General features: G+C 51.8%; 1 protein-coding gene across 1 annotated transcript in view; it reads right to left on the bottom strand.

The window, feature by feature from the left end:
- SFXN5 (sideroflexin 5) overlaps positions 1-16,169 on the bottom strand; it is a 107,759-nt gene that overhangs the window by 41,637 nt on the left and 49,953 nt on the right. The window contains 2 exon segments of the mRNA XM_053939917.1: positions 12,888-12,953; positions 15,675-15,731. Coding sequence (XP_053795892.1) covers positions 12,888-12,953; positions 15,675-15,731 — 123 coding nt within the window.

Here is a 16,169-nt window from a genome sequence, read left to right on the forward strand (position 1 = left end):
AAAATGGCTGAATGATTTCAGTTTTTTTTTTTTAGTTTTCCAATTGTTAGGATGAGTCTTTTCAAAGTCTGAACACCTCCAGAAACTGTAACACAGTCTAAAATACGTGGCTTTAAGAGAAGCCAGTTTTAAGCCTGGCTTTGCTGGTCTGCCCCATGGATTCTGGTATTCAGTCTGGATATGGTTAATCTTGTGTCCATGACAAATTTTGTTGGGTTTGCAGCCCCTGCTTGGAGGTTTGGTGGAGGATTTGACAATGAAGTGGAGGAGCAGCAGCTTTTGAAAGAGAAAAGCTGAGTCTGGGAGAGCTACCACTGTGAGGGCAGTGAAATAAAAGCATTTTATTTCCAGATTTAATGTGATGAACTCAGCCCCCACTCACTGCAACCCTCCTGCTGGGAACATGAAATTAAATGTTGCTGGAGATTAAATCCCATCTCCCAAATCCTCAACACAAGGGCTGGATATAGGAAACTAATGAGGGTTTGTTTTCTACAGTTTGGAAATTGCTGTAGCTGATCTGTGAACTCCTTCCCACAGGCCATGAGGTGGGATGAGGGTAAACAGGGCAGGAACTGCTCAACCTCAGGCCACCAAAGCAAAAGGGTCATCAAGGAGATGCTGATGAGTTTAATTACTTGGGATTGGCCGGAGGACGCTGTTGAGGCAAATTCATCATTAAAGAGAGCCCAGGTTTATTGCTGTGACCATCACGCAGTCACTGCACAGGACCTGCAGCACTGGTGATGGAAACATGGGAGGGGGGATTCACCTCACCCGACCTGGCACAACCACAGAGTCACTGAGGCTGGGAAAGCCCCCCAAGGTCGAGTCCAACCACCCCCAGCACTGCCAGGGCCACCACTGCCCCATGTCCCCAAGGGCCACATCCACAGGGCTCTGAAATCCCCCCAGGGATGGGGAATCCAGCCCTGCCCTGGGCAGCTGTGTGTGACAACCTCTCGGTGAAGGATTTCTTCCTGGTGTCCAGGCTAAACCTCCCCTGGCACAGCCTGAAGCTGCTTCCTCCTATCCTATGGCTCCCCTTGCAGCTCAGCTTCTCCGGGCAGCCTGCTCCAGAGTTGGACAGAATTCCAGAATGGTTTGGGTGGGAAGGGACCTTAAAGAACATCCAAGGCAGGGACACCTCCCACTGTCCCAGGGTGCTCCAAGCCCCAGTGTCCAGCCTGGCCCTGGACACTGCCAGGGATGAGGAGTTATCCATGGTGCACACTCCCATCCTGTGACCCAGCTCAAATCCAGCTTTTTCCAGTTGCCTGGATGGCTGAGGGTTCCTCCTCCAGAGCGCTCCCTTGGTGTGGCTGAGGGAGCCAGGGGGACACAGGGACACATGGCTGGACACAGGGACACATGAGTGGACACAGGGATACATGGCTGGACACAGGGATATGTGGCAGGACACAGGGACACACAGCTGGACACAGGGATACATGGCTGGACACAGGGCTGGACACAGGGACACATGGCTGGACACAGGGACACATGAGAGCACACACAGACACATGAATGGACACAGGGACACATGGCTGGACACAGGGACACATGTCAGGACACAGGGACACATGGCTGGACACAGGGACACATGAGTGCACATGGAGACACATGAATGGACACAAGGATACATGTCAGGACAGAGGGACACATGGGTGGACACAGGGACACACAGCTGGACACAGGGATACATGTCAGGACACAGGGACACATGAGTGCACACACAGACACATGAATGGACACAAGGACACATGGCTGGACACAGGGACACATGAATGGACACAGGGACACATGAGAGCACACACAGACACATGGCTGGACACAAGGACACATGAATGGACACAAGGGCACAGGGCTGGACACAGGGATACATGAGTGGACACAGGGATACATGAGTGGACACAGGGACACATGTCAGGACACAGGGATACATGAGAGCACACACAGACACATGAATGGAAACAAGGACACACGGCTGGACACAGGGATACATGTCAGGACACAGGGACACAGGGCTGGACACAGGGATACGTGACACCAACACTTCCTAACATCCCTCAACACGAAACCGGGATCAAACACCATCAGTGGGAGGGAAAGCTCACCCAGGGCTCTGCGGTGCCTCTGGCAGCACTCTGCCCTTCCTCCCTCCTTCCCTCCCTCCTCCTCGAGTGCCAGGAATTCCTGCCATGTCTTTAGCTCCCGTTTTGTTTCAGCATCAGCAACGTTCCCTCAGCAGAATGTTGTGACGTCACCGCGCTCTGAAGCAGAACCATCAGGAACTGTCAGAGATCAACATCTTTGATTCCTTTTCTTCTCCCTCTTGTCTCTCAAAGTTCTGACCTCGTGTCTACCAAGACACCAATTCTAAATCCATGAGAATTTTTTTTAAATCCTTGTTTTTTTCTGCCTTTTTATGAAGATTTTTGAAGCCTGACAGATAGTTTTGAATGCCTGATATTTGCAATGGCCAAGCTCACACCTCTTAAACCCGGCCTAGAGCAGTAAATCCATCCAAGGAGTTATGTCACTTCATATTGGGAGGGAATTTTTATAAAATAAAGGAATCTCAGGAGTCCAGCGAGCATTAGCTGGTAGATGACACCACCCAAACATTGCTGAGCCACTCTCCAGACTTCATGGACTGTGCTGGAGAAATCCCCACTGATTTAGGGGGTTTAACTCCAGGGCATCCCTGAGCACTGCAGCTGGAGCTGGCTGTTCAAGGGACCTGGAAAGTCAACTTGGAAAGAGGGACTGGCTCCAAAGGAGGTTATCCCTCATCCCCCCAGTCACCAGATTGGATTAGAACTAATTGGATCTGATGAGTCCCATTCAGCCAAGCTGGAGAAAAGAGCATTAGGAGAAGGAAGGAAAAAACTCATTCATTAGGGCTGGGAGGTGAAGATGGAGGCAGAGAGATGGAAAACTGGGCTCTTTCCCAACTGGAGCTTTCCCAAGCCAAGGAGAACAGAATGGAAGAGTCTAAGGGAAGGGAAAGCAATCAGGATCCAAGTGGGGAAGGAACTTAGAGAGGAGCAAGAGTAAGGGAAGGAGGAAACATCACTCCCGAGGCAATTCCAGCAGGGATGACCACAGCAGCCCCACAGCTGGATGCTTCAAGGGAAGAGAATGGTGCAGTCTGGATCAAGGCTGGAGAAAAGTGGGATTCATGCCGAGAACATGCCAAACTTGGTTTGGGAGGTGGTGGAGCAAGGAGGATGAGGGGCCATGCCCAAGACAAGAGGGTGTTGTCTCGTACCAAGTTTTCCATGCACCTGGAGCCTGTCCAGAGGCAGCAGCATTGCTGGGGTCGTGGGGATGGGCTGGGGCAGAGGGAAAGGAAGGGATGAGAACAAACCTGCTGGAAATGGAGACATCCCAGTGGAATGAGAGAGAAAATGCTGCAGAGAGGCACATGGAGTTTGGGAGGGGACAATCACGGAATCCCAGAGCAAGCTGGGTTGGGAGGAGTCTTAAGGATCATCTGCTTCCAACCCCCTGCCTTGGACACCTTCCATCATCCCAGGCTGCTCCAAGCCCCATCCAGCCTGGCCTGGGACACTCCCAGGGGTGGGCTTGGCAGGACCCAGCAGGTGCCAGGTGCTCCTAACTGCAGGGACAGGATGGTGATGGGCACTGGGAGCATTCCCAGAGAACCCCATGTCCTTGTGCCCCAGTGCAGCCAAGGCTGTGCCTTTGGGAATGGCTGCTCAGCTCCAGCGATTTCTGGGCTCCATGGAAGAACTGCCAGGCTCAGTTTCCAGTCTGAGAGATCCAACCACTCCCTTCTGGGATCTGAGCATGAACAGAGAAAGGGATGTGCAGGAACAGCTTTGGAGCAGAAAGATGCAGGCTTTAGAGCCAGGCATTGCTTCATTTCGAACTTAAACTTCATTTAAAAGAGAAGTTGATCACCAGCTCCTCGGATCCCCTGGGATTTGATTTTCCCCCCGCTCCCATGGAGGAGGGAGCCGGGCCACGCTCCATCCCCTCCCATCCCTCTCCCGGCTTCCTCCAGCCCCTGGATGTGTCTGGCTGCCCCGAGCAGGACAGACCCGAGGCGGTGGGAGGGCTCCAGCTCTCCCGGCTGATTATGGACATCACACCCCATTCACAGGCTGTCAGCACAGCCTCGCAGACAATTATCGGGAACAGGGAGCTGGATTGGAAAAATCCACAGGGGCACCTCCACCTGGAGAGGAGAGCGAGAAATGGTGTGTGAGAGGTCAGCGTGGGAGCGGGGAAGGAGGAGCAGCCCCGGGACGGCGGAGCCCACGGCACGGCAAGGAGTGGGGCTGCTGGAAAGGGAAGGGATGGGATCGATGGGAAGGGAAGGAGTGGGAGTGATGGGAAGGGAAGGAAAGGGATTGATGGAAAGGGAAGAAATGGGATTGCTGGAAAGGGAAGCAATGGGATTGCTGGAATGGGAAGGAAAGGGATTTCTGGAATGGGAAAGGAGTGGGATTTCTGGAAAGGGAAGGAATGAGATTGCTGGAAAGGGAAGGAATGGGATCGATGGGAAGGGAAGGAGTGGGATTGATGGAAAAGGAAGGAATGAGATTGATGGAAAATAAAGAAATGGGATTGCTGGAAAGGGAAGAAATGGGATCGATGGGAAGGGAAGGAGTGGGATTGATGGGAAGGGAAGGAATGGGATTGCTGGAAAGAGAAGGAATGGGATTGATGGAAAAGGAAGGAATAGGATTGATGGAATGGGAAAGAATGGGATTGCTGGAATGGGAAGGAAAGGGATTTCTGGAATGGGAAAGGAGTGGGATTTCTGGAAAGGGAAGGAATGAGATTGCTGGAAAGGGAAGGAATGGGATTGCTGGAGTGGGAAGGAATGGGATTTCTGGAATGGGAAGGAATGAGATTGCTGGCTGAGCCCCTGTCCCAGCTCCCTCAGCTGCTCCAGGTGCTCCAGCCCCAGGATCCAAGCAGACCAGGACACTCAAACATTCCTGCTCCTCTCCAGCTTTCACTGCTTTGGTTCTGAACACACTCAGGTGCAGGTGCCCAGCCTGGCACAGTGGTGCCCGCTGGGATAGCCCAGAGCAGCAGGAAATCCCACGGGCAGCAATGGGATTTGGCTTTTGTTCCCCACCTCCAGTGGCTGGTGCAGAGGCGGGATCTGGGGTCAGGAAGCAAGAAAGCAATTCCAAAATGAAGAGCTCTGGGTCTGCCCATGAAGAGCTGCTTTCAACCCTCTCCTGGGGGGCCAGCAGTGAGTCCAAGGTGGGTCATTAGCAAAATGCCATTATCATTACTGCCATTATCATTAATGCCATATTAATGGCATTAATCACCTGAATTTTAACCCCGTGAGGTAAAGGAAAAGGAGCATCGGGGTGCTGAGCAGGGACACTGAAGTGCAGGGATGACCCCAAACCTGGCTGCAGCCATGGTTACGTGGCACTGCTGCTCCCTCTCACCCAGGAGAGCACACAACACCTACTTCTGTCAGAACTCAGCTCAGGCTGCTGCCTGAGAGCCAAGTATTTACTTGTCTCTGTGCTGACAGGCCCTTAAACCCCAAACCTGCGCTGAAATAAACCTTGTTGGGAGTGACAAACCCTGGTGTGCTGGGCAGGAGGGGAAGGGGGGAACCTGGGAACTGGGGCAAAGCCCCAGCCCTGCGCATCAGAGGGGCTGAGCTCACACCTGCCTGGGCTCCCTTTTTTGGGGGACAGCTGTCCCACAGGAAGCTCAGTGTCACCGTGGCTGTCACCAAGGGCTTTCCTGGCTGAGCTCTGCTGCATTAAGCCCTTTTCTGACTCAGAGATGGGGCAGCTGAGGGGAGTTTTAAAAACTTTTATTCTAGTTTTAGTCTCATGTGAAGGGTAAAACAATACAGATATTATAATTACTATCAGAAACTATTTCTTAATTATAATACATTACAATATTTTTTAACCTATTAGCTTTTATTACACCATACTATGAATACTTTAATCATCTAAAATTACTCCTCATAAGTCCTACTACAACACATCTTTCATAGTTCTATTTCTCTAAAGCATCTAATCTTATTTACAAAACCACCTTTTAAAACTTGTTTCCAATTCCATTTCTCTCCCAACAAGGTCTGTCCTATTCCATGGCATTTCTAAACCAATATTTCTAATTTGAAAGTTTAGGTTTCTTTTGCCCAGGGTAATTGGGCAATCCCTGGAAGTGTCCACGGGCAGCTTGGAGCACCCTGGCCCAGTGGAAGGTCTCCCTGCCATGGCAGGGGTGGGTGAGAGGGGATTTAAGCTCTTTCCAATTCCTGATTTCAGATCCCAGCTCCATTTGCTCTGGAATCGCTGATCCCTTTTAGTTCTGGCTCAGCTCTTCAGGACTTTGGCCTTAGATCAAATTCTCCGTGGGTCAGAAGTGACTCTTGGGGCCACAAATACACACCGTGCGAACCTTCTGCCAAACTTCAAGAATTTTCTACAAATCCGTTTCCCACAAGCTGCAGGCCCTGTGCCCTGCCAGGGCCCATCAGAGCCCGGCCTGTCCCAGGGAGGGGACAGCAGCCATGGCCAGGGTCCCTCCAGGGCACACGGAGTGGCACCAGATGCACAAGGAGGGGCTGACCCGAGCACAGCTGCCGGGAAACGTGGACAGAGAGAGAAAAAAACCCTTGCAGGGTCCCCACAAGGTCTCCAGCAGCACAAGGAGCAGGATTTGGAGCTGCTCTTGGCAGAACTTGAAGCCGTGATCAGGGAAATTGAAAAGCTGATGGAGAAAGCTCCAATCCCACAGCAAAACTGAGAATGCTTCAAGGTGCAGAGGGACCCAAAAAATGACCCCAGAGGGTTCCAGAGTGTCCTGGCTTGTAAGAGAAGCACATATTCTATTTGCCATCAGTTGGAGGTGGGGCAGGTATCTTCTGTTAAGTCGGGCAGTTTTCTTATCTCTTCCAAGAACAATGTCTCCCCCGGGGAGATATCTTCTGTTAATGGGCTATTGAATGGCTCACTGCATGACTGATAAAGTTACATCATCCCCTTGTGAGATGCTCCACCCAGAGGGAGGAGCCAAGCATCCCTACCTGCATAAAATCAGCATTTCTTGAGACAGCAGCTCAGCCTCTTCACTGGATTCCCAGAGGAAGACCAGGCCCATCTACTCTATCACCAGACCTTCAGAGAAAACTACACCCTTCTACGGGATCATCGCTTCAGCAGCATTTCATCTGCCACTCCAGGAGCAGGAGGAGCAGCCACCATTTAACTGGACTATCCCCAACACCCTGACTCCTCAGGGTGTCAGCTTTCTGACTCTGTCAGTAGTTTTGTTTGTACTAATTACATTTTTCTTTTAGTTTTTTCCTAGTAAAGAACTGTTATTCCCATTCCCATATCTTTGCCTGAGAGCCTTTTTATTTTGAAATTGTGGTAATTTGGAGGGAGGGCATTTACCTTTTCCATTTCACGGGAGGCCCTTGCCTTCCTTCACAGACTCCTGTCTTTTCAAACGAAGGCACAGAGGAGTCAACCCAGGTTAACCCCAGCAGCCACCAACCCAAAGATTCCGGCACCAGTGGCAATGCAGGAAAGAGGCAATGGCTGCTCACGGGCCTTGGCTGGGGCTGATTTAATTTCAGGCCTTTCAGCACAGCCCCAAGAGTCACTTCTGACCCACAGAGAAGTTTGATCTAAGGCCAAAGTCCTGAAGAGCTGAGCCAGAACCGAAAGGGATCAGCAATGCCAGAGCAAATGGAGCTGGGATCTGAAATCAGGAATTGGAAGATCCTGGAATGCGTTGGGTTGGGTTGGAAGGAGCTTAAATCCCCTCTCACCCACCCCTGCCATGGCAGGGACACCTCCCACTGGGCCAGGGTGCTCCAAGCTGCCCTTGGACACTTCCAGGGATTGCCCAATTTCCCTGGGCAAAAGAAACTTACTTCCACATAGAAATAATAAAATTGTTATTAATAACTATTATCTATATAAAATTGTAATATCTAAAAAGCAATTGTTGCCAATAAAATTGGCTCCACGCAGCTTTTTTAATCTTCTAAATTGTGAAAAATAGCAGAGTAAGAGTGTGTGTGTCAGCTGGAAAGAGTTTCTGTCTAATCACAGCCCCCCTGATCTGTGCAGCTCTTGGCACTGGAATACTGGGGGAATAAAAAATTCCAAACATTTAAAACACGCTTGGTCTTTCTCAAGTCTTTTTACTTCTCCCTGCCTTTGTTTGCCTTGTTTAGGAAAACCAGCTGGTGTTAATTGCACTTCATGCACCACCAGCATGAGCAGCAGCCAGATATCAGGAACTGGAGCCTAATCCCAGGAATCCACTCAATTGTTTGGGGAAAAAAAAAAATTACATTATCACTCTTCAGAAGAGCTATAAAATGAGGGAGCAAAAGAAAAGGCAGGGAAGAGGCTGGTGGGGGGAGAATGGGATTAAAATAAACTACAGTCATAGAAAGAGAAATGGAGATGTTAGAGGATGGAATTCCCAGATTTGCTGTACGGATCTCCGGAATGTCCAGGGCCAGGTTGGACACTGGGGCTTGGATCCACCTGGGACAGTGGGAGGTGCCCCTGCCATGGCAGGGGTGGAATGGGATGGGATTTGGGATCTGTTCCAGCCCAAACACCTTTCCCAGCCTTATTTCAAGTGATTCCTTCACCTGAGTCAGGAGAAGGGATGGAATTCTGGACCTGGCACAGCTCTGTGCTGTGACTTGGGTTGGGATGGGAGACGGAGAGAAATGGAAATATGGGGAGAAAAATATGGAATAAAAGAATATTGATTTCCTCACCCGGTAGGGCTGAAAATCAGGAGTTGTGGTTGTAGCAACTCCTCTCTCTCTATAAATGGAAGAAAATCAGGATATTTGCAAAGATTTCCCATTTAACTGCAGGACAATGAGGCCAAAATCTGCTCACCCAGCCCCTGATGGAGCAGCGTGCTTGCCCCTGGTGTGAGGACACAGAGTCTGCTCTGTCCTCTCGGGACCTCTCCAGGCCCTTTTCCCCCTGCAGACAGGGAAGGGTCTCCCCCTAATGCCTGACCCCACATCCCAAAGCCTCCCTGCTCTGCAGGGCTTCCTCCAGGCTGGTGGGAGCTGTGAGGGGTTTCAGGACACAGCAACACAGCTTCAGGAGTGTTCCCAGCTGGGATGTCTGTGGGGACACAGAAACCTCACTGCACACTCCCTGTGCCATCCCTGCTCCGCTGGGAAGCTTTTCTTCCAACATCAGAGAGAAGAACCTCTAAAGGCTGCTGCCCTTCACGTGGAGAAAACCTCCTTCCAAGATCAGGGAAAAACACCTGTGCAGGCGGCTGCTCGCCGTGCTCTGCCTGGAGGGAAACCTCCCGACATCCAGAAGGAGAAGAACCTCTGAAGAAGAACCCCACATGCTGCTCTTCCTGCTCCATGTGGGGGAAAACATCCCCACATCCAGAAGGAGAACCTCTAAAGGCTGTTTCCATTCATGCTCCATGTGGAGGAAAAACCTCCTTCCAACATCAGGATAGAAGAAGAATCCCTGAAGGTTTTTGCCCTTCATATTTCACAAGGAGGAAAAGCTCCTTCCAACATCAGGATAGAAGAACTCCTGAAGATTTTTTGCCCTTCCTGTTCCACGTGGAGAAAATCCCAACATCCAAAAGGAGAAGAATCTCTAAAGGTTGCTGCCCTTTGTGCTCCACGTGGAGGAACGGCTCCTTCCAACATCAGGATAGAAGAAGAACCCCTAAAGGTTTTTGCCCTTCATTCTTCACGTGGAAGAAAATATCCCAACACCAGGATAGAAGAACCGCTGAAGGTTTTTGCCCTTCCTGCTCCACATGGAGAAAAACATCCCAACATCCAAAAGGAGAAGAACCTCTAAAGGCTGCTGCCCTTCATGTTTCACGTGGAGGAAAAGCTCCTTCCAACCTCAGGATAAAAGAACTCCTGAAGATTTTTGCCCTTCATTCCCCACGTAGAAGAAAATATCCCAACATCAGGAAGGAGAAGAACCCCTGAAGGTGGTTGCCCTTCCTGCTCCACCTGGAGAAAAACATCCCAACATCCAAAAGGAGAAGAACCTCTAAAGGCTGCTTCTGTTCATGCTCCATGTGGAGGAAAACCTCCCAACATCAGGATAGAAGAAGAATCCCTGAAGGTTTTTGACCTTCATGCTCCATGTGGAGAAAAACATCCCAACATCAGGAAGGAGAAGAACCTGTGAAGGTTTTTGCCCTTCATGCTCCATGTGGAGAAAAACATCCCAGTATCCAGGAGAAGAACCTCTAAAGGCTGCTGCCCTTATATTTCACGAGGAGGAAAAGCTCCTTCCAACATCCAACAGGATAGAAGAAGAACCTCAAAAAGATTTTTCCCTTCAGCTCCATGTGGAAGAAAACCTCCCAAACATTAGGAAGGAGAAGAACCTGTGAAAGTTTTTGCCCTTCAGCTCCACATGGAAGAAAACCTCCCAAACATCAGGAAGGAGAAGAACCCCTGAAGGTTTTTGCCCTTCAGCTGCACGTGGAGGAAAATCTCCCAAACATCAGGAAGGAGAAGAACCTCTGAAGGTTTCTGTTCTTCATGCTCCACATAGAAGAAAACATCCCAACATTAGGAAGGAGAAGAACCTCTGAAGGTTTTTGCCCTTCTCCACCCCGGACCATCCACACAGAAAGCTCCTGGCTTGGGGCACTGCTCTGACCCCCGAGCTCTGAGCCAGCACTATTCCACACACCCGGGGCATGCCGGTGGGATGCCAGCCTGGGGGACACGCTGGCACTGCCCGGGAGGCAGCAGCTCCCCCCTGCACGGAGATCTCTGCTTGCACGAGGCTGAAACGCCCCGATTTCATTCCCTGCACATCTCAGGGAGCTTTCCACAGGGCCTCTTTGCACCGGGGTGTTTCCCACAGCACCCCCACGGCCCCTCCTGCACTCTGGAGCTGCCCTTGTGCTCCGGCTGCTCTGCAGGCTCTGAGCAGCCCAAGGAATGACAGATTCCCAAGCCCTGCCAGCACGGACACCTCCACCCTCCACGGGCTCCTTACCAAAGCCTCCCAGCTGCTTGGGGGACAAAGCTCTGCCAAGATCCTTGTCCGTGTGTCCTGTCCCTCTAATCTGCCCCTGTTCCAAGAGGGAGAGGAGCATTAATGCCAAAACCACGGGATCAGCAGCGCCGGGGCTGGAAGGGGGGGTGTGAGTGGCAGCAGCACGTTCAGCTGGGGACTGTCACCTCAGGGACTCACAAGGTGACAAAATTGCTGGCCTAAGCACTGAGGAGCTATGGGAAACCATGCCACGCTTCCCCAGGAAGCTGTGGATGGAAAACCGAAGCCTTGAGGTTGTTAGGATGGGGATTAGGGTTAAAGTTGAGCTGGAAAAGTGGGCACGGCTCCTGGGTGATGGAGGTGGGGGCTCAGGTGAGGCAGGCTGGGCTGGGGGCTCAGGTGAGCCAGGCTGGGGGCTCAGGTGAGCCAGGCTGGGCGCTCAGGTGAACCAGGCTGGGGGCTCAGGTGAGCCAGGCTGGGCTGGGGGCTCAGGTGAGCCAGGCTGTGAGCTCAGGTGAGCCAGGCTGGGGGCTCAGGTGAGCCAAGCTGGGGGCTCAGGTGAGCTCTGCAGGAGGGGACAGGAGCAGCAGTGCCCAGCACACGGACTGAGACGTGGCAAACCATCCAGCACAGGGGTACCCAACAAAATGGAGTTTTCCCTCAAAGCCTCGAGGCACTTCAACAACTCCACGCCCTTTGGAAAATGGTCTGGCAGCTGCACAAGGAGAAAAAGTAAATTCTCTGTGACCTGAAAAAATGGGGAAAGGTCTTGGCCAGAGGGAAAAATACCAACTGCTGTGGATCTTTAATGTTCCAAAGGAAAATGTACAACCACTCAGTCTGGGGTTTATTTGAAACACCAGTGTAAGGAATAACTTTCCCAAGCTGCTCCTCAAAACTGTTCCTGTCCCTTTGGGAAGAGCTGATCCTGCTCCTGATGTCAACCTGTGCTCCTGGGAATGCATTAAAAGCCACAAGAGCTTGATTTTAGGAATCTTAAAAGCTCCTCTCTCACAGATTATTTCACACAGAACTGCAGAGGAGGCCCCGGAGCTGCTGCAGGGCTGGAGCCAGGCTGGGAGAGCTGGGAATGTTCCCCTGGAGAAGGGAAAAATCCAGGCAGAGCTCAGAGCCCCTTGCAGGGCCTGGAGGGGCTCCAGGAGAGCTGGAGAGGGACTGGGGACAAGGGACAGAGGGACAGGAGCCAGGGAATGGCTCCCACTGGGAAAGGGGAGATTGGGCTGGGATCTTGGCAAGGAATTCCTGGCTGGGAGGGTGGGGAGGGGCTGGGCTGGAATTCCCAGAGCAGCTGTGGCTGCCCCTGGATCCCTGGCAGTGCCCAAGGCCAGGTTGGACACTGGGCTTGGAGCAGCCTGGGACAGTGGGAGGTGTCCCTGCCGTGGCAGGAGTGGCTCTGGGTGGGATTTGAGGTCCCTTCCCACCCAAACCATTCCAGGGTTCCACACCGTGACCTGAACTGCAGCTCCAGCTTGAAACACATCCACAGGGGAAGAGGTAATTCCATCCCCAGGAGAACATTCCAGAACTCTGCCTCTCCTCTCCTGCCACCCAGGGCCCTCCAGCCTCGAGGTGTCTAAATTAGCCTGGTTAATGAATTCCCCACCAATTAATGCACGAGGGGGAGTGGGAGTTCACAGAGCAGCCAAGGCACAGCGCAGGAGGTGCTGGACTCTGGTTCTGCTGGAAAGCTGGGGCATGCAGGGCCAGCCACATCCCAGGGGACAGCATTTGCTGGTTATCAGGACGGGGTTGAGTCAGTTAAAAGATATAAACATGCTCAGCAATCCAAAAAACATCTCCCAGGCAGCTCCTTAGTCATGAAATCCAGAGATATAAAGAGTTACCCACTGCTATTGAGACAGCACTTATGACAGCTCCCAAGTAGCCCTGGATGAACTTGGATGTCGGAGAAGGCTTTGGAAAGAAAAACAAAACATATTTTCAATGAACAAACTTCTGGTTATTAATATTCAACCCATTTTTTTCCCCCATTTTTGTTTGTTTGTTTGTTTTGGTGTATTTGTTTCAGAGCAGAGACAGGTTTAATTTCGTCATATTGTTCTGTGACACATGGGCTGTCATCCCAAGAGGCAAGAGCGAGGAAATCGTGGCCTCCTGAGCAAGGTTACAGGGAATGGAAAATTAATTGGCATCAGAAAATTATAATAATAGCAGCTCAAAGGAAGGATGTGAGTGAAATTCAGCACATGGCACCAAATTAGCATTTCTAGGCTCCAGTGCTGAACCCCAAACTCGCCACAGTCAATATTTTATCTGTGAAATGTTCTCTCAGTGAGCTGGATGGATTCCAGCTCAGCTTCCCACATCCCAGCACGGGATGAATGGAGGCTGAGGAGAAGGAAGGGAGCAGGGACAGCCCCACCAAAGAAGGGAACAGGGACAGCCCCACCAGGTTGGAACAGGGACAGCCCCACCAAGGAAGGGAACAGGGACAGTCCTACCAAGGAAGGGAACGGGGACAGCCCCACCAAGGATGGAACAGGGACAGCCCCACCAAGGATGGAACAGGGACAACCCCACCAAGGATGGAGCAGGGACAGCCCCACCAAGGAAGGGAGCAGGGACAGCTCCACCAAGGATGGAACAGGGACAGCCACCCCAAGGATGGAGCAGGGACAGCCCCACAAGGATGGAGCAGGGACAGCCCCACCAAGGAAGGAGCAGGGGCAGCCCCACAAGGTTGGAGCAGGGACAGCCCCAGCACTTCCCTGGGACAGCCCCAGCACTTCCCACTGGCACCAGCACAAACAAAATCCTTCGTTTTGGGATGGGATCATGGAGCTTCCTCCTGCTCCCCCAACCCAGGCACCATTCTGCTCTGTGCTCCTTCAGATCCCAGTTAAACCATTCCAGACCAGTTGGGACCATGGACTGGTTCAGCTCCAGGGCCCTGAGCCTCATTTCTGTGCCTGGAGTGATTCCCAGATCCTCGTGCTGGTTACACCGAGTTCAAACACGGGACAGTGGCCAGTCTAGAGATCCCCCAGTGGCCACCCCGGAGGTTTCATGGCCAGGGAAGAGGCAGGATTGGCGTTTCCACGTGGGAAGGCCCCGGGGCAGGCCCACAGCTGCCTCGTGGCTGTGTGTGGGAATTAGCCAAGCTGTGACTGAAAGTCAGCCAGATTTTACCCCAAAAGAACCAGGCGTGAGTTCCAAGCCCTGGGAGTCATTTGTTTAACTTAGGGTGAGCCTGAGAGCTCCCCCAAAAGCCTTTGGTGCTGTTAGGCTGAGCTGCCCGAGTCCTGCTCCCCTATTGGCCGTGCCCTGTTGTGTATCCCCTATATGTTATGCCAAGTCCTGCTCCCCTATTGGTCGCTTGTTTCCCTATGTGGTTTCTGTTCTAGAGGTTTCCACCCCCAAGTTCTCCTTTCTCTCGGGTCTCTGGATCCTGCCCCTTGTACTGTGCTCGACTTCTCCACGTTTGTTGTTTTTAAACAACGAGAACGTTATTGTTATTGTTAGTAAAGTTCTTTTTGGGCAACTTCATCGAACCCGCTCCTTTTCATTTGCACCACTGTGGCAGGCACGTTCTTCTCTCTCTCAGGACTTTTTTTATAGAGGAGCACAGAGAGAAGAAAGAGAAAATTCCTAATTTTACTTTTTGTTTTTCTCATGTGGAATGTCTTTAGAGAATTGTTTACCTGGGGCGATTACTTAATTGAATTCTAGTGAACATTGTTTGAGCTTGATGGCTAGTTAGATCTACCTGTGTTTAGACTCTCAAAAGAAGGTCACGAGTTGTGAGTTAGTTAGATATGCTTGTTAGAAAAAGTGGGCATGTAGTTTTAATTCCTTTTAAATAATATAGGAATGTATTATAATAGAGTTATAATAAAGAAATCAACTTTCTAAATTAGAGTCCATTTCTTCCCACCAAGTTCACCTACATTTACAATACACCACCCTCACTGCCTGGAGTCAGGGACCAGGGAGGTTTGTCACAGTCACCCTCACTGCCTGGAGTCAGGGACCAGGGAGGTTTGTCACAGTCACCCTCACTGCCTGGAGTCAGGGACCAGGGGGGTTTGTCACAGTCACCCTCACTGCCTGGAGTCAGGGACCAGGGGGGTTTGTCACAGTCACCCTCACTGCCTGGAGTCAGGGACCAGGGGGGTTTGTCACAGTCACCCTCACTGCCTGGAGTCAGGGACCAGGGGGGTTTGTCACAGAAGTCAGGACCAGGGGGGTTTGTCACAGTCATCCTCACTGCCCTGAAGCCAGGGACCAGGGAGGTTTGTCACAGAAGTCAGGACCAGGGAGGTTTGTCACGGCCACCCTCACCCTGGAGTCAGGGACCAGGGAGGTTTGTCACAGAAGCCAGGGACCAGGGAGGTTTGTCACAGAAGCCAGGGACCAGGGGGGTTTGTCACAGAAGCCAGGACCAGGGAGGTTTGTCACAGTCACCCTCACCCTGGAGTCAAGAACCAGGGAGGTTTGTCACAGAAGCCAGTGACCAGGGAGGTTTGTCACAGAAGTCAGGGACCAGGGAGGTTTGTCACAGAAGTCAGGACCAGGGAGGTTTGTCACAGAAGCCAGGGACCAGGGAGGTTTGTCACGGAAGCCAGGGACCAGGGAGGTTTGTCACGGCCACCCTCACGGTGACAGCTGGCTCACCTTGCTCGCGTTGCGGTTTGCATAGTTCACACACGCGTTGTGGCTCTGGTTCAACCACTGCAGGACAGAGAGACACAACATCAGCACAAACCCAACAAAATCCGGCCTTCTGGCACTTCTGAGGGAAATCCCATCTGCCCTGGGGCTGCTCCCAGCTCAGCACCTCGCTGGTGCAGGGTCTAGACATGATTTGATGCCCTTCAAATGGAAGGATGGAAATTCCAGTGCCCCGAGGGCAGCTCTGCTTCCCTGGATGCTGGATGGGCAACTCCTCTCCTGGCCCCATCTCCCTCACTGTTGGGTTTTAATCCCACAGAATCCCAGGATCACTGAGGCTGGAAAATCCCCCCAGGGTCACCGAGCCCAAGCTGTGCCCGATGCCACCTTGTCCCCAGCCCAGAGCTCTGAGTGCCATGTCCAGGCCTGTCGTGCTGCTCTTTTAAAAGTTTTAAAGTTCTTTTAAAAGTTTTCCATGCCTTCTGATGTTTACATATT

Source organism: Vidua chalybeata, chromosome 4, assembly GCF_026979565.1.
Source record: "Vidua chalybeata isolate OUT-0048 chromosome 4, bVidCha1 merged haplotype, whole genome shotgun sequence".
Lineage (NCBI taxonomy): Eukaryota > Metazoa > Chordata > Aves > Passeriformes > Viduidae > Vidua > Vidua chalybeata.